Consider the following 22,687-nt stretch of genomic DNA (forward strand, 5'->3'; position numbering starts at 1 on the left):
AACCAGGCAACAGCAGCTCTGGGGGGATGGGAGGAGTTAGGGTCCAGCCCTCCCCGTGTCCAATTTCTCTGTGTCAGCTGTTGTCGCTCAGCTGTCCACTTTCCTCCAGCCCTGTCATTTCAGCTCTGACACCAAGGCGAGAGGCTAGGAGGTCTACAAACACCGTCTGGGTAGCTGGTGTGAGTACAGAGAATACTGGGGGGGCTTAGCCCCCAAGGAAGAAGACCGGCCCTCCCCCAGCACCACCGTCAAGATCCCAGGGGCTCCCTCTTTCCTCCACAGGCTGTGGACTGACTTAGGGAATTCCAAACGTAAGTTGCCTCTTCATCCTCTTTCCATTTCCAGGACTGCTCACCCAAGCTTCCCCAATCCATAGTCTATTCCGCTTCTTCATTTCTCTGCTTGTCTGTGAGTAGTTTGGGTTTTAGGAGTGAAATTATTATTATTCTACTCCAGGACAAGAGTTAGGATTAGAGGGTGGGGTGAGGGTGGGATCGGGGGAATGGAGTAGTAAGGGAAGGAAAGGCTCATATTACTCTGAAAACTTAAAATAGCTGAGGCCTGAGGCAGGCTGGGAACTAGGCACTGGGCCCCCAGGGCTCAAGAGGTAGAGGAGAACAAATGTCCCCAGCCCGTCCCTCCACGAATGCTTGTGGACACACACATTAAACCTCTTGAAAGGGATCTGGGAAGGTGTGCGTCACATTTCTATTGCCCACAGATTCCCAAGAGAGATAAAGTACCTGTAGGACAATCCCTAAACCACACAGCCTTGTGTACTGTCTTGGGGCTGTAAACTCTGGGGTTGCCCCTCATGGTAGAAGGATGGTTATTGGTTTGAGGAACTGGTTGGGAAGGTCTTTAGTCTGTTGGGCTTTTCTCTGGACTTGCATGGAATCTTTCTGCTCATAAGCCCTATGGAAGGATCTCTGTTTAACCAAATTTCTCCCAAAGCCTCCCCTTCAAGGACCACCCCACTGCAAGGGACAGGAACATGGGAGGGAAGAATGGCAGTCAGGGATTAGATTTCACAGTGGGGTCCAACCTCTTGCAGGATGACAGAAAAGGAGGTGCTGGAGTCCTCCTCCTTCCCAGCAGAGACTCGGCAAAGTGGGGTGAGTCTGGGCTTCTGACCACTGGGTGGGGGGAGCTGGGAAACTGCTGCAGCCCTTGAAGAAAAGTGCTTGAATTGATCTCACTTGTATATGACTCATTTATTGTTAAAACGCTAGCTAGCACCCGCAGCCCCCGATACCCCCTAATCCTGGGGTGTGCCCCTTACCCCAGGCTAGAAAAATGTATAGTTAGCTTCAGCCTTACCTACTCTAGAAAGCAAGACAGTTCTTTTAACACTGGGTCTCCTTCACTCCCTCAGCTACAGCGGCTGAAGCAATTATTCAGGAAGGAGTCTACAGGGACAAAGGAAACGGAGCTTCCCCCAGAGCCCCAGGCCAATGGGGAAGCAGTGGGAGCTGGGGATGGGCCCATCTACTACATCTATGAGGAAGAGGAGGAAGAAGAGGAGGAGGAGCCACCCCCAGAACCTCCTAAGCTTGTTAATGATAAGCCCCACAAATTCAAAGATCATTTCTTCAAGAAGCCCAAGTTCTGTGATGTCTGTGCCCGGATGATTGTGCGTGAGTCATGAAGGGAAGTGGAGAGTGTGATGTCGAAGGCAGGGGGTGGGGGAAGGGGTTTAGGAAAGGAGTATTTGTATATCAGACAGGCTGTGGTAAGATTTGGCTTTAAGAAAATACTATTACAGACTGAGAGTGTTGGGTCCCAGACAGAAAAAGGACCTAAGAGCTAGAGTAGCAGCAATGGTACAAAGGGGAAGGGAAATCAGGAACCTCACCCAGATGTTCTCCCCATCTCCCAAGTCAACAACAAATTTGGGCTTCGCTGTAAGAACTGCAAAACTAACATCCACGAACACTGTCGGTCCTATGTGGAGATGCAGAGATGCTTCGGCAAGATCGTGAGTAGGCTCTGGGGAGCAAGAAAGTAGAAGGGAGGGGATGTGTTGCCAGCTACCTCCTTGCCAGTCCCTCCTCAAATCATCCCACCCATTTCCCTGCTTTTTTTCCCTCAAGCCATCTCTTACTCCAAGAAGGGGTGAATACTCATGGGAGAGATGGGTTCTGGGCCCTACCTTGTTATCTCTAATGCTTTCTCCCATCCAATCCTACAGCCCCCTGGTTTCCATCGGGCCTATAGCTCCCCTCTCTACAGCAACCAGCAGTACGCTTGTGTCAAAGATCTCTGTAAGTGCCCCATACGGGACCTGAGGGAATGGGCAAGCCTAGAGATGGTTTCAGCACCGTCTCCAGATTGGGAAGCCAAATTCTGAAACAGACTCTATTTCCCATGGTTTTCACTCAATCTAATATTTTAGCCATCTTGGATGCAGAGTCAGTATTCCCCTGTTTTATAGCAGAGGGAGATAAGATTTAGCACGGGCTTTGTACAGTAAGAAAGAGACAGAACCAAGACTGAAACCTTCATCTGCCTGACTTCAAACTCTGCTCTTCGTATGCAAAACCATTTCTAAGCATGAAGCAGACTGTCCTCATCCTTGTTAAGAGCATAGTGCCAGACTCAGGACCAGACCAAGAGCTGTGGGCATCCTGGGCAGATTCATAATTTGGCAACTCTTAAAAGTGTATTTGTTGACAATTTGCTCAACATTTATTTGGAGGAGAGGCTGAACTCTGTGAGGAGCATGGATGGAGAAAGAAGAACCCACTGGTGGTAGTACCCCAGCTTGCACATGCCACTCAGCAGAACAAAAGCCAGCAGTTAAAGGACCACTCTCCTTAAAAGGAAAATAGTGATTCTGAGCATTCCCCAACTCCCAAGCAACTCATTAGCGGAGTTGTCTTTCCAACATCATATAATGCTCTGCCTGGAAGGAGTGCTGGTAAATATTTTTCTCCATCACATTTCCAGTGATGTCTTTAGAGCTCTTTATAAATTGATGACCCTAGGTATACCCAGCTGACACTTTCCTAATTCTAAACACACACACACCTACTCAGTCGCATCTCTCCCTTACTTAGGAGGTCTCTCTTTCCTCTAAGCCTTTTTCTGCCTCCCCAGTAATGTCTCCTTTCTTCTCCCATTCCAACTAGCTGCTGCCAATCGCAATGACCCTGTGTTTGAAACCCTTCGCATTGGGGTGATCATGGCAAACAAGGAACGGAAGAAGGGACAGGCAGATAAAAAAAATGTGAGCACCCAGTTTTCCTACTGAGGCCTTCTAGAGACCCCATGGAGCAGGTCCTGTCTCCTCTCTGGAAAGCTGACAGAAGTAGGGATCCTCTTCCCCTAAAATTGCACATAACCCAACAGACAAATTTTTGCACGCAATTTTAAAAGGCCTCAGTTTAACAACTCCTGCCATAGCATGTGTTTACTCCAGGAACTCCCTTCTGAAATTGTCAGATAAACCACCATAACTAACTAAAGGCTAGGCCCCAGGGCCCTGGCATTGCCAGACAACAGAGGAAAAGCTATGCTTTTGGATTTGGAGAGGAGAGCTTGTCATGCCAACTAATCAGAGAATTCTAGAGCCCCCCCAAGCGTCCATGAAGATAATCTGGTCTGACCCATTTATCCTGTAGATGAGGAAACTGAGGCACAAAGCTTGTGGCCAAGAGCACCTTCATTTCCTTTTGTAATAGGTTACTAGATTGGTAATACAATAGACGTATTCAGTTCAGCAAGGAATTTGTTAGCATATCCTTATATCTTTCTGGACAACAAGGATGGACTAATGTGGATAATGGTTACAGTTAGATGGATTCCTAAAATTAGTTGAATGACAGCACCCAAAGGATTCTGGTCCTTTAGGGAGTTTCCAACCAGAGGGAGATTTCTGATGCTTTATGACATGATTTAGTCCTTAGTCCTCACCTATGGACATTTTTCTCACTGATACAAATGAAGATATAAATGATATATCCCGTTAAGTTTTGTGGGAAACCTAGGAGGGAAAACTCGTACACTGAATAATATATTCAAAAATATTACAGACTAGAAGAAAGACCAAGAACTAATCATTCAAAATTGTGTAAGGAAAAATATCTAACTGTTCTTGGATCAAAAAAAGAAAACCAACTGCACAAAAACAGAACTAGAGATCTGGCCTCAAAGTAGTTGATATGGAAGTTGGGTGCAAATTAGGGATTTCTTGGAGTGAGCTATGACTTATAAGGCACTATCAATGTGATCTGACTGCTTCCAGAAAGGCTAGCCCACTCGGGTTCTATTCTCTTAAGGGAATTCGAAAAATTGTGCTGCCCATTTTTCTCTTACACACTAGTATTTTTAAGGGCAGACACTATAGTAAAGACATGGATTTTGCAAGGTCGTGAGCTTCCTGTCAACTACATTCAAGCACAATGTGGGTGGTCACCTGCCATGTTGTTTCAGAGAAAGTCCCTGCATTAGGCAGGTGGTTGACTAGATACTTCTTCCAAGTCTCCTTCCAACACTGAGATCCTATTCTCTAGTTCTCTGGCCAGACTTGAGAGCCAGGGGAAGCATGAGTTTCCAAGACAGCATCTTCCTAACTCTAGTGCCCTCTCCAGTCTCTAGCAGCCATGATGGAAGAGGAGCCAGAGTCTGCCAGACCACAGGAAGGCAAACCCCAGGATGGTGAGTAACACCCACCTCCATCCATAGAGATGGAGGAGGGTCAGGGCTCAGCTGTGGCACAGGAGATGGAGGGCCAAAGAGCATGCCAGGTTTGGAGGTAAGAGGCCCTGGAACAAAAAGGTAAGGGATTGAGGGCTACACTCCAGAAGCCAGAGACAATTTGTCGGTGTTTCCCATTCCAGGAAACCCTGAAGGGGATAAGAAAGCTGAAAAGAAGACACCTGATGACAAAGTGAGAATATTTTCTCCCTACGGGGACCCCAGTCCTCTCCCCAACCCAGGTCTGACACCACTCACGCCACTCACGGCCTCAGCAGAAGCTCACACTGATTCCATGGGTTCCAATCATTAACCTGTCTTCTCCACCACCTCACACATACACACAGCCAACACATTCCTCTTAGTTCAGGGACATGAAAGAGAGGTGGAATGTAGTGTGTCTAGAAAATACCCCTGGCCTTGCCTCCTGCCCCTCAGTCTGGGACAGAGGTGCCCTGAGACTCATCACCCCCTTTCACCCCCAGCACAAGCAGCCTGGCTTCCAGCAGTCTCATTACTTTGTGGCTCTCTATCGATTCAAAGCCCTGGAGAAGGACGATCTGGATTTCCCGTGAGAGGCCTTAGGATTGGGGTGGCGGTGTACTGGCAGTGGAGAGGGGAGAGCCCAGCTCCCTATGGGAAAGGAAAAGGGGGGACTCGGGCATGGAGCCTATTTGGGGCTGGACCTGGGCACAGCCAAGGGACTGAATGTATAAGGCCCCTAAATCTCAGAGGCCCCTTCCTTCCTCTCCCAGGCCTGGAGAGAAGATCACAGTCATTGATGACTCCAATGAGGAGTGGTGGCGGGTAAGAGAAATGTCTGAGACTCGGGTGGGACGTGGGTTGAGTTTAGAACCAGAGATTGTGGATTAATTCGCCCTACCATCTCCTTTAGGGGAAAATAGGGGAGAAGGTCGGATTTTTCCCTCCAAACTTCATCATTCGGGTCCGGTCTGGAGAGCGTGTGCACCGCGTAACGAGATCCTTCGTGGGGAACCGCGAGATAGGGCAGATCACTCTCAAGAAGGACCAGGTAGCTCTGGTGCCCCAACTCAACCCCAGGCCCAGAGGCTTCTCTGCAAACTACACTCCTTGCAGATCTTAACCCATTAATGGGGCTAGATTGGGCCTCCATAACTCTGGACTCCCCTGCTCAGCTCTTCTACTGTTTTCTCTTGACTCCTCTCCTCCCTCGTCCCTTAATCCTTTAGATTGTGGTGCAGAAAGGAGATGAAGCCGGTGGCTACGTCAAGGTCTACACCGGCCGCAAGGTGGGGCTGTTTCCCACCGACTTCCTGGAGGAGATTGAGGCGTGAAGACGCCTGCTGGCGGGAGATAACCAAACCCCATTCTGGGCAGGCCCAGTGGAGGTTGGGGAGAAAAGGGGCGAAAGCAACTATACTGCCGGGTGGGGGAGATGGGAAGGCCCGCCGGAACGTGACGGTGCTTCCGGGAAGGGACTGGTTCCCGTCCCCCTCCCCCGCCGAGGGCGTCGGATACTTGGTGCCGGGAGCAGCCTCACTCACAACCCCTCAGGTCCAGCCTTTGAGATCTGGAAAAAGAACGCGTCTCCACTAGGGAGACGGGAGGGGGGATTGAGGCGAACCATCGAATGTTGCCAATTTATTAAAGTTTTGACAAAAGTTAGAAAAGTTTACTGTTTAACTGGGGGCTGAGGGGAGAGGGAGGAGAGAGGGCCTAGGAAGGCGTGGCGAATCTTCCCCAGCTCTCCCCTCACTACCATCAGGTAATCCGAGACCCACCTGGGCCGAGGCTGGTGCGAGGTGGGGAGACAGATGCGTCCGCCAGGCAAGGCCTCTGTCGTCAATGAAGAAAGGGGAGCTGGACTGGGGTCACGGCCCTCGCGCCCCTGCTGCTGGGAGCAGGATCGGGTAGCAGGGTAGGTCCCACTATCTCTTAGTGATTTCGCCGTGGGCAGCCCCTTGCATTTCCGAACCTGGCTCAGTTCCGAGCTAGGCCGCCAGGGGGCGATGCAAGATCTCGGTTGAAGTGCGAGGGACGGGGGTGGGGGGGCGGGGGGGAGAGGAGAGAACCGGAGACACCAAGCCCGAGACCCTGGTCCTGGAAGGGGGTGGGGTGCGTGCCGTCTCCATGGCAACACTTCCTCAAGTCCTCCGGGAACTGAGCGAGCGAGACCGGGGTGGGGGGGGCCTGACCCCTCCCGCGCGGCCCCCGCCCCAGCCCTTTGCGACAGGTACCAAGTGAGAGGGCGCGGGGCAGACAGCTAAGCAGCTCAAGCGGAGACCCCCTCCCAGCGGTGCGCCGTATGTAAATGTATTTGCATATGCAAATATGCAAATGTACCAGCCCAGGTCGCGGTGGCAGGTGGCAGGGAGCGGGAAGGTGTAGGAAAGGGAGCTGAAGGAGACGAGGAGTTTAGGGACCTGGGAGCGGACCAGTGAGCGGCAACCTGGGGTGGCCGCTGGAATGGGGCTGGCTGAGGGTCTTGAGCTAGACGGCGGGTGGGGGAGGGTCAGCCTGGCCAGTCAAGAGATCCTCTCTCTTCTCTTCTAACGGTTGTCAGCCAGGCCTGAGGTTGGCACCGCCTAGCAAGGTTGGCAGCGGGAGCCCGGGCACCATCTGCTGCTGGCGGGGGGAGGGCAGAGTCTCAGCTGGGCTGGGAAAGAGGAGGGCCCGGGACGGGAGCGCCCCCCTTCCTTCCAGAAGGCTGAGGTGTGTTGGGGGTAGGGAAGCACACGAGAAGACTCGCCTCAGAACCTGGTTCGGTTTCCTGTTCCCTTTGCCCTTGACTGTCCCGGAGGCCTCGGGGCGGCGGCGGGGTCATCAAGGGAAGCTCAGACAGCCCCCTCGAATCACTCTTCGGCTGGAATAGCAGATTGCAGGCCCCCCTCCACCGCCGCACACAAATCAAACCTTTGCTCTCATGCCTCCTCAGGATCCACCTACCACCAAAGCGGGGGGCAGGGACGGATAGGGCTTGGGTCGCAACTCTTCATCAAGCGATCAAAGGGACTCAAACCCAGAGTCCCCCAAGATCCTCGAGAGCGCCACACACACATAATGCCGAAACAAAACCAATTTACTGCCTCATTGGGCGGCAGTGCTGGTGTAGGGGTACCGAGAAGCAGAAAGAGCTGCTGTTCTCTCCCCCTACACTCGGGGGGCACCCTCCTCCCCCGCCTCCCGGAGCCGGCAGCTGTCCCTAATTAGAGCGGCGGTTTAATTGGATTTATCAGCAGTTAATAGGAAATTAAGCAAAGGGCCCGAGAGAGGGAGGGTGGGAGGAGCGGGGAGGCTGACTGTGCCGAGTTCGAAGGACGGGTGCTGGGGTGTCAGGGGTGGGGACACAAGGCCCAGTTATAGCAATTGAGCCCCTTGGTCACACCCTCCCCCCAGTACCTGCCCCGCCCGTGGACCCCGGCCCGCGGGCAGAGAGCAGGTCTCAGGAGAGGGAGGCAGGAGGGACAGCGACCCCTTGAGAGCCCCCAGTGCCCCCCACGCCTGCCAGCAGCCGCCTGGGTGATGGATGCTGCTGCCTCACACTGCAAAGGTCATAAGTCTAGGCCAAGGAGCTGACTGAATTGAAAACAGACTGAAGGAGGGGCCGGGTTACTAGGGTCCAGAACACAAGCCACGTCCTACCCCTCCCCAGTGCCCACCCGGCTCTTAGCAAAGAAAGTGCCCCTTGAAGTCCGAAGATTGAGCAGCACCAGGGATGAGCCTGCCTCCTGGCTGTGTTGGGGATGTGCTGGGAGTCTCCCTATGCAGTTGCTAATATCCCTCTATGGCTTTCCCACCTCTCCCCCAGCTACCGGGGTTGAGGCTGGCAGGGTCGGCTGTGGAGCGTGGAGGCCTAAGGTCTACACCACTAGCCCTGGGGGCCAAGAAAGGAAGTTTGTAGGCAGTCAAGCAGGGGCGCAGGGCCCACAGCCCCAGGAATCTCCTATCATCAGAGCCTCATTATGTGGCTAGACTAACAAGGCCTGCTTCAGGGGTCTCAGTGACCTCTCTGCCACACTTCGCCACCGCAGGGCACAGGCAGCAGCTCTGGCACGTGTGGGTGTGAAACTCTGAGTGTGGGGAGGGAGGGGGGAAGGGGGTTTCTCTGTGCCCCTGCTGATTATGGGTGTCTGTGTCCCTGCTCTGTAGTGTGTGTGTATGTGTGTGTGTGTGCTCTGTGTGAGGTGTGTCTATCGGAGTCTCAGGTGTTGTGTGTATACGTGTGGACCCCTGGTATGTGTGCCCCTGGTGCGTGCCTGTGCCGCTGAGTATGTGTCTTGTCCCCGATCTGCCCCACCCCCAACCTCTTAAGATCTTTGGCTGTCTTAGCCCCTGGGTGTCAGATGTACATATGTGCTTTGACGGGTCTACGTGTCTGTGCATTCTTCACTCCTGCGTGTGCCCCGCGTGTGGGCATTTACATGCGCTTCTGCCTGTAGGACCGTGTATGTGTAAGAACCAGGAAAAGCTTCTGGTGAGTGTGTTGCTCGGGCGTCTCTGCCTGCAGGTGTGTGGGCCTCAGTGACAGTGCGTGGGCGTGTGCCTGGGTGTGAGCCGCGCGGCGGCGTATATTCGAATGACAGTGTGACGCACGCACGCTCGTGTATGTGTGTGTGTGTGTGCGCGCGCGCGCTTGTGCGCTCGCCAGGGTGAGTCTCCCGCCCCCGCCCCTTCCTCTCCCCATTTCTATTCCTCTCTCCTCTCCGGGCGGGCTTGGCTCCGCCGTCCGCATCATCTCCATCCATTATTGAAGAAAGAGCCGCGTCCGCTCCAATCACATCAACAACCCCCACCCCCCTCAGTTCCGCTCGCCCCGCGGCCCCTCTGGGTGCTGGGGAGTGGGGGAGCCGCAGCGCGGCGGATGCGCCGGGCAGTAGCTGACTCATGACCCTATGCTCAGAGCTGGGCCAGGCACTGGAACGCCGGGGTCCCCGGCGGAGAGCGCTTTGCATAAACAGATGGCGCAGGCGTCTTTGTCTCGCTGGTTCGCTCGCTGCGCGGCTCCCGGCTCCGCGGCTGTCTGGCTGATGCAATCATGATCATCTCAGAGCCTCGGGACCCGGCGTCCTTAATAGCGGCAGAGGGGGTCAGGGGCCCCGGGGCTCCCGAGCAGATGCTGGGCACTGTGTCTTCCAACCCTGGCGCCCCCTCCACGCCACACTGCTGCAGAGGGAAGAAGGAGCCCGCGCCAAGGTGACGGGCGTGTGGAGGTGACCGGGAAGGGGACCCCGGGCAGTGCCCCGAGGTGTCCCCAGGCTGTCCCGTTGGACTGCTGCAGAACCCCAGGGGCAGCAAGGCAGAGAATAGGAATAGAACCGGGGAGGCGGGAGAAAGACAGTGACAGAGAGAGAGGCATTTGTAAAGAGAGGCACAGCGAGGTAGAGCAATATAGAGGGAAGGAGAGACGAACTGAGGGAGACACAGAGAAAGAGGTGCAGGGGGACACAGCCAGATAAAGAGAGCTGCAGAGGGAGAGACAGAATGAGAAGGAACAGAGAGACAGTGATAGGGTCTGAAGCAGACGCAGAAAAAATGGGCAGCCGGAGACTGGGGCAGGTAGGGTCAGAGGGCAGAGAGCAGTCCCGGGGCGGAGGCGGAGCCCCGGGCATCTGGGGCAGCCCAGCCTGGCGAGAGAAACTGGCCTGAACCTGGGGTGCCCGCAGCTGGCGAAGTGGGAGCTTCCTCGTCCCCTCTCCTTCCCTTCACTCGGCCCCACCTCACAACAGAAGAGTGGAAGTTGAAGGACCCACACTGCCTTGGCGGTGGGAGTGGCAGGAACGGCTGACCTGCCGGCCGGACCCACACTCCTGGCACTAATTTACCTGCTCAAAAGCCGCAGGGCGCAGGGCCAGCGTGGCCCGATAGGGGGCGCCTGAGGCATCGCCCCCTAAGAGCTTGAGAGCAGCTCCGCCTCCAGGGGGCGCCCGCACCCACGGCCCCGCTGCCAACTTTTTCCGCGGAGTCCAGCTGCTTTTGACGTTCGGCTCCAGCAGAGCGCGGATTAGTGTCTGTAAGGTTTAGGGTTCAGAGTCAGATCCCAGCGGGAACCCAACCCGCCCCTGGCCACGCCTAATCCGCAGCTAATGACCTCTGTCGGCTCGGTCAGTGTGGCCTGAGTCCTTCTGGTGGGAAAATGCGGGGAGGTGGGAAGAAATGGGATGTGGAACCCAAGCAGTTCTGTGTCTCAGCTTGGCCGCAGAGACCACGATCCAGAGATGGGCGGGGCCTTAGAAATAGGGTCACCGACAAGGGGTCAGAGACAAGTACCAGAAGCAGGTGAAGGCTCAAGGAGCCCCGGAGAGGCAAGCGCGAAAGCAGTAATGTAATAAGGAACTCCGGCGGGGGCCCAAGGCAGGAGGATCAACGGCGGCTCCAAGGAAAGAAGCGGGTCAGAGGGTTCGGAATGCGCTAGGCCCGGGTCACTGGAACTCACTAGAAAGGGCACCGGAAGGAGGGCGAGGGCCCAAGAAGCAAAGGGGCGCGGTAAAGGGGCCAGACATCCCTATAGGCATCCTGGCTCCCCAGCTGTGCCACAAGAGCCAGATGTGCAGCCCAGCTGTGCGGCCCTCGAGCTCGAGCTCCAGGAGTGATTTTTAGTCCCAGAGACTGGAGGGCTAAGGGGCACAGGTGACCGGACACCCTAGCCCCTGACCCAGCCCTGGAGGTGCGAGTGCTCAGGGAGGGCCGGGCTCTGCGCTGCTCCAGGCTCTGACATCCCGTCAGTCGCCCTCCCCCGTCCCCCACACACGTAAGCACTGAGTCTCTGTCTCTTTGTTCTCGCCGTGTCTCTGACACTTTATCTCATTATCCGCCGGAGGGAGGCGGAGAGCTCGGGACCCCGCAGCCTAATTACAGCCGCGCTTGTCAGCTCAGGAGGCTGGGGAGGTATCAGCTCGGGGCGAAAGCAGGAGGCCCCCCCAGAAAGGGACTTCTCCCTCTCGGTGCTCTGAGGGGCACAGTGGTGGGTGCACAGCTCGCCCCTGCCTGGGCACCACGAGGGTCTGGAGGGGAGAAGTGGGAGAGCTGTGTAGGATGGGCTGCCAGGGCAGCAGTGGGGGAGGCAGGGAGGATGGAGGTTAGCGTGGAGTGAGGAGAGGTGGTTAGGGCTCCGCTCCTGGGTCCCTAGGACCCCAGTTTCCCGAAGACGGTGGCAGTGAGCTTTCCAACGCTGACAACATAGCATACACGCGAGTTCATACACCCTAGTTGGTCGCGTAAAGGGAGGCAATCGCTCTATGACGCTTCTGTCTCTGTGTCTTTTTCTCTTTTCTCCTTCAACATCTTTTCTATCTTTCCTCGACTGTTTCCTTTACTCCATTCTCTTTCTCTCCATCACAGCCAGAGACAGAACATGGCCTCCTTGGATGGCTACCCCAGGTAGGCAGGGGAAGGAAGTCTCTCAAGCCCCCAAACTTAACCAACTGATTTATCCTATTCTGAGCCAGGTGTAAGATAATGCCCGGCTTCCCTGGCCTCCAAACACTGTTCCAGGCTAACCGCAACGCAGCTTGGAGAAACCAACTTGAAGAAACCACCCAGGACTAGAGCGGCTGGGGCAGCTTTAGTGCTGTTGGTCTATCTGTCCCCCTCCTCTTCCCACTATACTGTGGAGGGAGACAGAACCAGGGCTCCCAAGACCTGCCAGCTCCTGGGTGGCTCTAGGGGTGTCAGGGAAGCATTACAGATGCCCTCATTCTTTCCTGGCCCCTCCTGGTCCCACCTGTGAACACTCCCACCTGCACTTTGCTGGGGGTCTGTCTGCCTGTCCCATGGTGAGTCCCTCCTCCCACTTCTGATCCCCCTCAATCAGTCTCTGAGCCAGAGTCTGCGAGGCCTCTCCCTTGGACCAGCCCAAAGCCCAAAGCATGATGATGTCCCATGGGCCAGGGTCTGACCCCTTGGTGTGGAGAGTGGATGAGCAGAAATGCCCCTGTTCCCCAACAGTTCTCTTCCGAGCCGAGCCTGGAACTGCCGTAGGGAGAGAGATTGGGGGCGGGGAGAGTCTGATGAAGCGGCCGGGCTGGGCCAGGCTGGGCTGGGCTGGGCTGACCCCTCCCCAGAGGGGGGCGGGACCCCAGGAGGAGCAAGGGAGCAGGGACGCTGGAGAGGACCAGACACTGGAGAGGCGATATGGCAGGAACCAGCCTCGGAGCCCGCTTCTACCGGCAGATCAAGAGACATCCCGGGGTGAGTTTGGTCCCAGGAGCCATGATTCTACCTTCTAACTCTCTAGCTGCCCTGGCAACCCCCAAATCTCCCAGTACCCTGCCTCTTGCCTAGTTCCCCCAAAGCTCCTAATATTTCTTCAGGGTGCCCTCAATCCATCCCTGCAATATGCCCTCCGTGTCCCTTGAATCCACCTCAGACAGACTCGCAATAGGTTGAGGGAGACTACGGCAAAAATGGTGTGGGAGGCTGCCGGTCCTCCCTCGCGGAAGGGAGGGGGCGCCAGACCCGGGGTGGGGGAGCGGGCGGGCCGAGCAGAAAAGCTTGTAAAGGGCGATTGGGAGGGGTGCTGCCCCTGAAAGTTCCCTCTGTCTTTCCGCAGCTCATCCCGATGATCGGCTTCATTGGCCTGGGCATGGGCAGCGCTACGCTCTACTTGCTGCGACTCGCCCTGCGCAGCCCCGACGTCTGGTAAAGGCCGGCTTGGGACGCAGGAAGGGGTCCTGGGTGGGGCAAGATGAGACAGGGACGCACGGGCCTCCCAGGAATGGTGGGAATGAGGGGTCCTCGCGGAAATCCCCAGGCAGGTGGCATCTCGGGGCTGGAGCCCGCTCCTGACCTGCGAGGCCCCCCGCCTTCGCTCGGCCCCACCAGACAGCTCACTCCTCAGTGGCCGGCGACTCGGCCTGCTTTGGGCTGCGGAACTAGCACCGCTCCCGGCCGCGTTGCCATGGTGACGCCGCTCTGCTGGCCGCCGGTGGCCTTCTGGTACCTCTGTCTCGCCGCCCAAGCGCTGGGGGTGTGTGGCCGGGTGAGCTGCTGGGGGCGCCTTTGGGGCCGGGGCGGCGCGGAGACCGCAAGCCCCGCCAGAGGCGGCGGGAGTGTAGGGTCCTCCAAGCACGCGGGAGCACCCTCGGCGTTGTCTGAATTCGAGGCACATCACTACAACCCCAGCGCCTCGGGATTTCTGCCTGATTCCCACCGCTCTGCTCTATGGGGCTAACCTGGGGTGACAAGGAGCAGGCGGGAGTCCCTGGGCCGGGTTGTCACGTCTGTCACCTGGTCCCAGGCTGACAATGCTGACAGCCTTCTTGCCTCACTTGTCAGCACCCGCTAACGTGCCCCCTCCCCTCTCAGTCTCTGGGAAATGCCCCCCACCTCCGCGGAAGAGGGGGCGTGCTGGGGCGGGGGCGCAGACCCTGAGGGTGCCCTGAGGCTCCAGAGTCCTTCCCAGAGAGGAAACCCTAACCCTCCCCCTCCCTCTCCACAGCTGGGACCGAAAGAACAACCCGGAGCCCTGGAACCGCCTGAGCCCCAATGACCAGTACAAGGTAACTCCCAGTGGCTTCAGGGTTGCGCCTCCATCCGCTCATCTCTTGATCCCAGCTGGCACCTCCCACCCCAGCAAAGGGAGGCCTGGGGCACTCGGTGCAACCCCCCTTTCTCTCCTGTAGTTCCTTGCAGTTTCCACTGACTATAAGAAACTGAAGAAAGACCGGCCAGACTTCTAAGCCTGGCTGCAGAGCACATCGATGTAAACCACCACCAGCCAGCCTACTCATTTTTTCCGCTCTCCACCGCCCACCCCAGGGCACCACTCTAGCCACCCTGTCCAGCTCCTGCTTACACAGGCCGGTTCCCACGAGGGGAGCCAGCTCCACCCCCACCCTCTTCCCTTGCTCCCAGCAGCGGAAGCACCTCTGACCCTCAGCTTCAGTCCCACGAGGGGGGAGGGGGAGGGGGAGTTAGGAGGACAGGCAGTAGCCTGGGCAACCCAAAAGGCCCATGCCAGCCCCGCTGCCCCGCGGGCCTCACAGGGCGTGGTACACACTACGTGTGGAGCGTGGCCTACGTGAGAGCCAAGACCAAGCAGAGGCCTGAGTGCCAAGTGACGTGGCGGGCCCCACGTTAGCCCAGGCTCTGGGCACCAGCCCAGGGGCGGTGCTACTTTGGCTCGACTGGGCTCGACCAGGCTCGTCACTGACAGCCCAGCCAGCCTGGGATGAGGCACCTACACCCAAGGAGGTGAAGCTCACTCCTGCCAGTGCCCAAGCCCCCTGCTTCCCATGCAAATGGGCATCCCCTCCCGCCTCACACCTGGGCCTCCCCCTGCCTTCCCTACCCCTCCCTGCTCCCCTCCGTCCCCTGGGATCAAACAGAAGCAGCCGTGGGCAAAATACAATTTCATTTAACAAATTGAATTTGCTGCGCCTGCTAATCACGTCTGGTGTCGGCTCTGATCAGAGGGAGAGGAGACTGCAGCCCCAGGGGTCCTTGTGGTAGTGGTGGGAGGGAACGGAGGGACATGCTGAGGGAGACAAATCACCACCTGGCCCAGGGGACCCCTCCCACAGTAACAGAAGCTCAGGGCAGGTCAGCATTTTATTAGATAAAAATGAAAGAAGGGTGCCTACCCACGCCTTCCTCTGGCTCACAAGGGCAACTCCCCCCTCCCCAAGAGAGGGCAGGGAGTCTATAACACTGAGATAATGAGAGAGGTTAGGGCAGAAAGCCCCAAGCCTCTTCCTTCTAAGTCTTGTTGCAAGAAGAAACCTCCTCAGCTACAAATCCTGGGAAGGGGAACTATACCCGCCTTTTCCCCTAAGTGGGCGGCCTTCCCCTCCTCCAGCAAAAAATTGGAAGATAGGCAGTCACCCCCCAACCCCAACTTGTCCAGGTAGGGGGAAGAGGAATAAACGTCAGTCTGTGCGCTTCATTTCTTAGGTGCCTTCAGTGCTCATCAAAACCAGGCATGGGGAAGGCCTTGGCAAACTGCTCCACCCGTCCCCTGAGGTCAGCCAGCCGACGACTTGTTTCTGGGTCTTTGAGCAGGAAGGATTTGAAATCCTGGAGTTTGGCTAGAGATGGGGGAGAAAAAAAAACGTTGTCAGAGCTCTGGGGAAGGCCATTCCATCAGCTGAAGGAGGGGGGAGACAGTGAATGTAAACTGGGTGGGGGCAGGGGAGGTCTTGCCCACTCACTGGTCTTGCTCTTCACCTCCAAGCCGATGTTGACGCCTTCATCTATAAAGCCCACAACTTTCCGGAAGTCATCCTCACGGAACTGTCGAGAAGTCAAGGCTGGGGCCCCTGAGAGAGAGGCAGGAGAGGATTAGCATGGCCCAAGCCCACCTGGCAGCCACCCGTCCCTCCTGGAACCCAGGTCTCACCCAGCCGCAGGCCCCCAGGTGTGATGGCACTTCGATCTCCAGGACAGGTGTTCTTGTTGGCTGTGATGGATACGAGTTCCAACACCCGTTCAGCTCGAGCTCCATCCAGGCCCTTGGGCCGCAGGTCTACCAGCACTAGGTGGTTGTCAGTGCCACCTGAGGGGGGACAGTAAGCAGGAAGTACTGAGTCCTGGGCCTCTGCCTGAGGGAACAGAGGCTTTCACCTACCCCCCGGCTCACCAGACACCAGCGAGTAGCCTCGCTCTAGCAGGGCATCAGCCATGGCCCGAGCGTTCTTCAGAACCTGCAGGGAGTACTCCCGGAACATGGGGGTGCAGGCCTGGAGATGAGAGAGCAGCACTGTCACCTTAAGCCCTGCCCCTTCGGCCCCTCCACCCCCAGCATAGTGTGACCCCATCCCAACGCCCTCCCATCCTGGCACCTCCCTTCCATCAGCTCCAACTTCAGTTGGCAAGGTGCAGGGTCTGAACCTGTAGGCCATGCCCCACCCACCCCACAAGAGTAGGCTCCCCAACCTGCTTTAGGGCTACAGCCACCGCAGCAATGGCATGGTTGTGGGGGCCCCCCTGCAGGGATGGGAACACAGCAAAGTTGATTCGGTCCTCAAACGTGTAAGGGATCTCCCGGCCCGTCTTGGGGTCCACAGCCCGCACCCCCTTCCGGTAGAAGATGAGTCCTGACCTGTGCAGGAGGTAGGCGGTCAGAAGCTAAGCCGAAAAGAAAGGGCAAGGGGGTGGGGAGAACAGAGGAAGCTGGCTGGCCCAGCCCTGCAGGCTCTAGAGTCCAGCACAGTTGTGCTCCATGTGCTAGACTCAGCCAGGGGCTGAGGGGAGCAGCCCTCACCTCCGCCCCCAAACCCCCTGCCGGGGAACTGCCTCCACGGGCAAGAGAAGGAGAACTGTCATAGACAGGGCTTCTGGTGGGAATGAATTCCTCAGATCCAGCCCAACAACGCCCCGGGAGTGAAGGCAGTGAGAGGCAAGGCCTGACCTGGCCCCTCGAAGGGTCTTGTGAGTGGTGGTGGTGACAACATCCGCATGCTCGAAAGGTGAGGGGATCACTTTGGCAGCCACCAGGCCACTGATGTGGGCCATGTCCGCCAGCAGGTGTGCCTTGACCTCATCACACACCTGGGCAGGTACAGAGACAGGCCTCAGCCTGGGGAGGGCCCAGACAGGCCTGCCCAAGGCTGCCCCTCGTCCAAAATCTCCCCACCAGCCCTTAGGGAGGGGCAGGTACTCCAGCCCTCCACTCACCTCTCTCATGCGGGCGTAGTCGATGAGGCGAGCATAGGCACTGGTACCAGCTATGATGAGTCGAGGTCGGAAGAGCCGAGCAGTGAGTGCCAGCTGGTCATAGTCAATGAGGCCGGTTTTGGGCTGGACAGACAGACAAAAAGCTAAAGCCCTAGGAAGAAAGCAGGGCAGCTCCTCACAGCTCCCTCCCCACACCCTAGAGCACTCACATTCAGTTTATAGGGCATAGACTCGAAGAAGATGGATGTAGCTGAGATCCGCTTGACATCAGACATGTAGCCGTGGGTGAGACTGGGAGGGGAGGAGAGGAAGTAGGCAGGTTCAGAGTGGAATAACTCTCAGACTTAGCCACTCCCTTCCTACCCCACTCCAAAGGCCGGGGTCTCTGGAACACTTCTCCTAGCAGGCACCACCCTCATGGCTCTGGGCACTGCTTTCTGGGGTCTTATCTTCCTCATTCACTGGAATTTGCAGGACTGGGAGAGCCCTGTTTCATCCGCATGGAACACAGCAGGTGTTCAACAAATTACTCTTCTCCCATGCCCATACTGCCTACAAGCCCATCACCCACCCCACCTATACTCACTGGCCCCCATCGGGCAGGTCCAGCCCCATGATTCGGTCATGAGGCTGCAGAAGGGCTGTGTAGGCAGCCAGGTTGGCTGGGGACCCCGAGTAAGGCTGGACATTGACTCCCCACTGAGCAGGATCCAGGTCAAAGGCCTCCAAGGCCCGGCGCTGACACAGCAGCTCGATTTCATCCACTACCTCTGCTCCTCCATAGTACCTGCAACGGAAGGGGAGTGGATCAGGGCACAGAGAAAGGGTTCCACCATCCCCCTGGACCAGCAGCAAAGGACTGGGAAGGCCACTTCTCTATGCACACTGGGAGGGTACAGGCAGGTGTCCCCCACGGGGATCACCATCCCTGAGGCTGTCCTCCAGCCTTCTGGTGCCTAGCCCTCACCTCTTGCCAGGATAACCCTCCGAGTACTTGTTGTTCAGACAGGACCCCAGGGCCTCCAGCGCAGCTCGGCTGCAGAAGTTCTGGGGTGGGGGAGGGGGCAATGTCAGAAGGTATTGAGCCCCCTTCCCTGGATCCCACAGCCCCATCATGCCAGAGCCCCAGGCTGCAGGGAGGAGCCGGGTTCTACAGAAAGCTCTGTTCATTTAGGATTCCGTGCCAGGTCTGGGGCAGGGCCAGAGCAGCATCCTCAGAAACCCAGCTGCTGTGATAGGTGTCTCCAGCAAGGCCACCTGTCCAGTTGAACCTGTGCTTCCAAGCTTCTCTTTCCTCTTGGGATGGAAGAGGGACCAGACTAAACTATAGGAGCCCCGGGAAGCTCTGGAAGCTTTCTAATGCCCCATCCCATAAGCCAGACTGGCCCTGCCTTTGCTTCAGAGGTCAGTAAGAAGAGAGAAAGATGAGGTCCAGCAGGAAGGCCCTGAGTCTGAAAGGGAGAGCTGGAGAAATAGCAGGAAGATGACCTGTTACTTGCAGCACCCACGGTGGCCTAAGCCCTGGCCCCTCTCCCAGGCCCCACCTCTGAAGCAATGAGCTCCAGGCCACGACACTGCCTGTCCTTCTCTCTCCGTAGCAGTTCCCACATCTCAGGGTCACTGTCCGATAGACTCTCCTGGCCTGACCAGCCCTTGGTTGCTTCTCCAGTCTGGGTCTGGGCTGCCTCGCTGTGCTGGCACCGTATGGCCATCCTGACCAGCCGACCACATCTCCGCAGAGGCTGGGGGAGGAAAAGACAGGGTCAAAGAAAAAGTGCCCAGACAAAAACAGTCAACAACCCTCAGCCAAGCTTATCAGGCCCTCAGGCTCCATATCCAGCAGCCAGTTGTCTCGTCGGTCTGTTCCAGTTCTCACCACTCCCACCTCCACCTTCAAAAGCCAGTTCTAGAGCCAAGGTTGAGATCAATGTCCAGGGGGTGGTTCTGATTCGGTCCATTCACCTCACCTCAGACTCTCCCTCCACCTCTGCCCTTGAACCACTCTGCAAAGCCTCGGACAAAGTCTGTCCTCTAGAAGCCTATGTCTCTGGAACTCAGGGGCAGTCCCCACCCACAGAAACACATGGTCTTCCTGCAGAGCCTTCACAAAGTGATACCCCAGTCAGGGTGGGAGGCAACCAAACTGGCAAGAGTTAGGGCAACGAGCTGTACAGGTGGTTTCCTGAGCAACGGAGGTGGCAGGGTAGACCTTCAGCAGCCACTGGGGAAGAGGTGTGTGTACGGGGTTGGGGGTGGACTGCTGGCAGGGAAGCAAAAACCCACATCTTGTCTTTTGTGCTCCCCACTCTTTCCACCTCCTTTCAGCCCACAGAGCCGCGGGACCCCTGATACAAGCAAGGGTGACCAGCTGCATCATTTGCATGGCTCAGAGCTCGCAGGAAAGACTTAGCTCGCCGGTCCAGGCCAGGAACCCCGCTCGCTGGCCAGCACGGGGTCCACAGTTCTCTTCCCTAATGCCACGTCAAATGGGCGGTCACAAGGCCTTGGGGCATCTGGTTACCGGAATGGAGAGGGGCCCCAATCACCCCGCGTGCACCGGGGGTCTCAGGGACCCCCTAGTTGCACATTCTCTCTCCCCTCCCGCTCTCCCCTCCCGGAGGACCCAGACCACGTGCGTTTAAAAGCCAAGAGAACCCAAGTTTGTGAATAGTTAACTAGGATAGGAGGGGAGCTTACTTCCTACTAGTCACCCAGCCTCCGGAGCCCCATTCTTACCCGAGTCGCCCAGAGCAAAAAGAAGGGCAACATCGCAACCGGAGATGAAGGTCGCAGGAGGTCCAGGCACCAACTCTGGCCGGGGAAAACGAGAGGTTGGAAGGAGACTGACCGGAGAGCGCATGCGCGAAAAGAGCTGCCGGGAAGCCACAGAATTAGGGCGGGGTCTACGCATGCGTAAGGTGGACGCTTTAGGGTCTTTTGGGAATTGTAGTTTTTTTCCCCTCTTCTTCACTTTCGTTTCCCGTCTGTAGCCCCAGGGTCAGAAGCTTTTGCCTGAAAGAAAAGAGATCCAGTGCCGCCCCATCTCCTTGTTGTCCTGAAGTTCTTCAAGGTTTTCTTTCTTTCTTTTTTTTTTTTCCTGTCTGTTGTCCAGACAGCAACAATTTATTGGGTGTCTACTGAGTGAACCTAGCATTATTAGGCTCTCTGGGAAATACAAAGACTCCTATTACAAGCTGAAGAGCCCTGTTGCACTGGAAAGCACCCTGGTTTGGAAGAGTGAGAGACCCAAGTTCAAGTTCCAGCTCTGGGACTAACTAGCAAATTAGCCTATTTGAGCCGCATTTTTCTCATTTATAAATCAATAATAAAATAACGTGGGAATTAAATGAGGCTGTATGCAAACATGCTCTTGGATGGATCATCCCCCCCTCATCCTCACAAACCTGCCTCCTCCGTGGCCATCTCCTCTTTCCCTGGGACATCCGGGAGCTAACTGAGGTGCTCCCTCCTTTCCCTGCACTTGTTGAATTTTGTTACCAATTCATTCTTGTTGCTCCAGCAATCACGGAGCTCTCTTTGTATCCTAGGGCTATAGATCCTTGGAGCTGGAAGGGATCTTCCTTGTAGCCTGACTTCATCTGGACTCATCCTTTAGGGGAGGGACTCATCGATCCCTCCAGGAGTAGGTTCCCAAACCTGGACATCAGAATTGGCTGGGAAATGTGATATAAATATATGAGTGGGGAGCCTTTCCTCAGAGGTTCTAATTCAATGGATCTTAAAGCCCACTCACGCTGAAACACAACAAAACCTCTCCTTAGTGATTCTAATAAGCAGTGAATTTGAGAACCACTGCCTTACAACATTACAATTCATTCATTCAGCAGACACATTGAGCCCCTTCACCATGCTAGGCATGCCATAGCCATGGAAATATCAGAATAGATCACTGACTGCTGGTCCATCAAGAGGTGAACAACAAATGCAATTACAGGCAGAGGCACCTTACTCTGCTCCCAGATGTCCAGATGTCCTAAGAGCAAGGGGAGGAAGAGGAGAGGATGGTGATGGAGGAGATAGGTTTGTGAGTCAAAGAGGGGGAGGACAATCCGTCACAAAGTCTATTCACTTGCAAAGTCTCATTTAATCTCCAGAACACGCTATTTTATTATTGCTTTACAAGTGAGGAAACTGAGGCCCAGATGGGCTAACTTGCTAATTCCAGTCATTCCCACTTGGTTCTCATATCAGGCCTCAGAAGTCCCCCCTTAGTTAGCTCTAACCTCCTTCCCTCCCACTCTAGCCTCAGGTGCTTTCAGCTTTTTCCAGTAATAAGCTTGGTGTTGGGAGTCTGCTGGGTTCCTCTCCTTCTTATAATCTCTGACCCAGAACCACTTCCCACCTTCCTCTTCCTTTCAGTTGATCCTGTTATCCAACCATCCATCACCTATTTATTTTCCCCATACTGACTTTTCACTCCCAGGTGTGTCTGGGTGAGACTCACCTCCAACTCAGTTTCCCGCTGGAGCCAGTGGGCAATCCTCTGGAGAACACTGCTCTCTTCCAGTTTTACCTTGACCCAGGACTCAAGGCGAAGGAAGGCTGAAGACGAGGGGTCGTTCTGTGCCTCAGCTAGTCTGTACCTCCTCCCTCGCCCCAGTCAGGGGTCCCGAGGGGAGGCGGCGGGGGGGGTGGTGGTGGTGGTGGGGCTGAGCTTGAGAACTGCTAATGAAGCCGCAGCCAATTAACGCCCGGGCCAGGGCTGGGGGCGGATAAAATTAGCAGCTGTGTCGACAGGAGTGAGCTGGAGGTGGGGGGTGGGGAGGGTGGGCAGCTGGCTGAAGGGGCCCTTGTTTGCGTTTGCAGAAGGCAAGCAGCAGCGACGCTGCTGGGCTCTCCAAACTCGCGCTCGTCCCTTCCCCCACCCCCTTGTCTCTGCCTCTCTCCCTCCCTCCCCCAGCCGTCTGCAAACTCAGCGCCCACGGAATTAGGAAGGAAAAGGAAGATCGATGACTCCAGATGCCGAAAACACCGTTTCCCCTCCCCCCGCCCCACCTGCCGCCTCCCGCCAGCCCCGCGGATCTTAGCAGGTTGTCAGCGCTCTGCCTACGCTGTCCCTACATCTCCATCCCATTCAAGGCCTTATACCTCCTCCCCCAAAATAGCTCGCTGGTGGTCCGCTGTCAGGTCTAATCCCCATCCTATTTTCGGCAGCTTCACTTCGCCCACCTCTGGGAGGAAAATTCCCACCTCAGGCAGGGCTCCAATCCCAAGGGTCGTCCACATCTGTATCTGATCTGGTCTTGGATGACCTCCAAGGTGCTAGCTCCGTCAACATTTGCCTCAGTTTCCCCACGAGCCGCCGAGGAAGGAGGCCCTGGCCAGGTCTCTGCCAGACATAAACCCACACCACCACCACCCCCTTCCCTACAAA

The 22,687-nt window shown here is 56.4% G+C and overlaps 3 protein-coding genes across 5 annotated transcripts; 2 read left to right on the plus strand and 1 right to left on the minus strand.

The window, feature by feature from the left end:
* Nucleotides 1–34: 34 nt before the first annotated feature.
* STAC3 (SH3 and cysteine rich domain 3) lies at nt 35–6,589 on the plus strand. Of its 2 annotated transcripts, XM_060113906.1 has the most exons (13): nt 35–311; nt 1,055–1,115; nt 1,376–1,637; nt 1,881–1,978; nt 2,192–2,264; nt 3,132–3,229; nt 4,593–4,659; nt 4,842–4,891; nt 5,184–5,269; nt 5,454–5,505; nt 5,594–5,731; nt 5,910–5,969; nt 6,446–6,589. In XM_060113906.1, exons 2-13 carry the CDS (start codon nt 1,056–1,058, stop codon nt 6,527–6,529), a joined length of 1,128 nt encoding a protein of 375 aa, XP_059969889.1. In that variant the 5' UTR covers nt 35–311; nt 1,055; the 3' UTR covers nt 6,530–6,589. The 2 variants fall into 2 exon arrangements, with proteins under 2 accessions (XP_059969889.1, XP_059969890.1); XM_060113907.1 differs by lacking the exon at nt 6,446–6,589 and having other exon boundaries at nt 5,910–6,310.
* Nucleotides 6,590–12,752: 6,163 nt separating this feature from the next.
* NDUFA4L2 (NDUFA4 mitochondrial complex associated like 2) lies at nt 12,753–15,047 on the plus strand. The gene is made up of 4 exons (XM_060113909.1): nt 12,753–12,867; nt 13,229–13,317; nt 14,117–14,177; nt 14,301–15,047. Exons 1-4 carry the CDS (start codon nt 12,811–12,813, stop codon nt 14,355–14,357), a joined length of 264 nt encoding a protein of 87 aa, XP_059969892.1. The 5' UTR covers nt 12,753–12,810; the 3' UTR covers nt 14,358–15,047.
* A 168-nt stretch (nt 15,048–15,215) lies between these two features.
* Nucleotides 15,216–20,141, minus strand: SHMT2 (serine hydroxymethyltransferase 2). 2 transcript variants are annotated; one of them, XM_060113905.1, is made up of 12 exons: nt 20,029–20,141; nt 18,837–19,034; nt 18,260–18,339; nt 17,879–18,079; nt 17,502–17,583; nt 17,293–17,415; nt 17,027–17,166; nt 16,552–16,717; nt 16,256–16,355; nt 16,016–16,171; nt 15,844–15,935; nt 15,216–15,704 (listed from the first exon to the last, which is right to left on the minus strand). In XM_060113905.1, the coding sequence occupies exons 1-12, from the start codon at nt 20,059–20,061 to the stop codon at nt 15,567–15,569; spliced, it is 1,509 nt and encodes a 502-aa protein (XP_059969888.1). In that variant the 5' UTR covers nt 20,062–20,141; the 3' UTR covers nt 15,216–15,566. The 2 variants fall into 2 exon arrangements, with proteins under 2 accessions (XP_059969888.1, XP_059969887.1); XM_060113904.1 differs by having other exon boundaries at nt 15,828–15,935; nt 20,029–20,140.
* Nucleotides 20,142–22,687: the final 2,546 nt, after the last annotated feature.

Source organism: Mesoplodon densirostris, chromosome 11 (assembly GCF_025265405.1).
Source record: "Mesoplodon densirostris isolate mMesDen1 chromosome 11, mMesDen1 primary haplotype, whole genome shotgun sequence".
NCBI lineage: Eukaryota > Metazoa > Chordata > Mammalia > Artiodactyla > Ziphiidae > Mesoplodon > Mesoplodon densirostris.

Coding starts and splice junctions, on each gene's coding strand:
- STAC3 (XM_060113906.1), top strand. CDS start 1,056: ATGACAGAAAAGGAGGTGCTGGAGTCCTCCTCCTTCCCAGCAGAGACT. Junction 3,230..4,592: donor GACAGGCAGATAAAAAAAAT/GTGAGCACCCAG, acceptor TGCCCTCTCCAG/TCTCTAGCAGCCATGATGGA. Junction 4,660..4,841: donor GGAAGGCAAACCCCAGGATG/GTGAGTAACACC, acceptor TTCCCATTCCAG/GAAACCCTGAAGGGGATAAG.
- NDUFA4L2 (XM_060113909.1), top strand. CDS start 12,811: ATGGCAGGAACCAGCCTCGGAGCCCGCTTCTACCGGCAGATCAAGAGA. Junction 12,868..13,228: donor AGATCAAGAGACATCCCGGG/GTGAGTTTGGTC, acceptor GTCTTTCCGCAG/CTCATCCCGATGATCGGCTT. Junction 14,178..14,300: donor GCCCCAATGACCAGTACAAG/GTAACTCCCAGT, acceptor TCTCTCCTGTAG/TTCCTTGCAGTTTCCACTGA.
- SHMT2 (XM_060113904.1), bottom strand. CDS start 20,061: ATGTTGCCCTTCTTTTTGCTCTGGGCGACTCGG. Junction 19,035..20,028: donor TTTTGCTCTGGGCGACTCGG/GTAAGAATGGGG, acceptor TTCCTCCCCCAG/CCTCTGCGGAGATGTGGTCG. Junction 17,416..17,501: donor CTATGCCCTATAAACTGAAT/GTGAGTGCTCTA, acceptor CTGTCTGTCCAG/CCCAAAACCGGCCTCATTGA.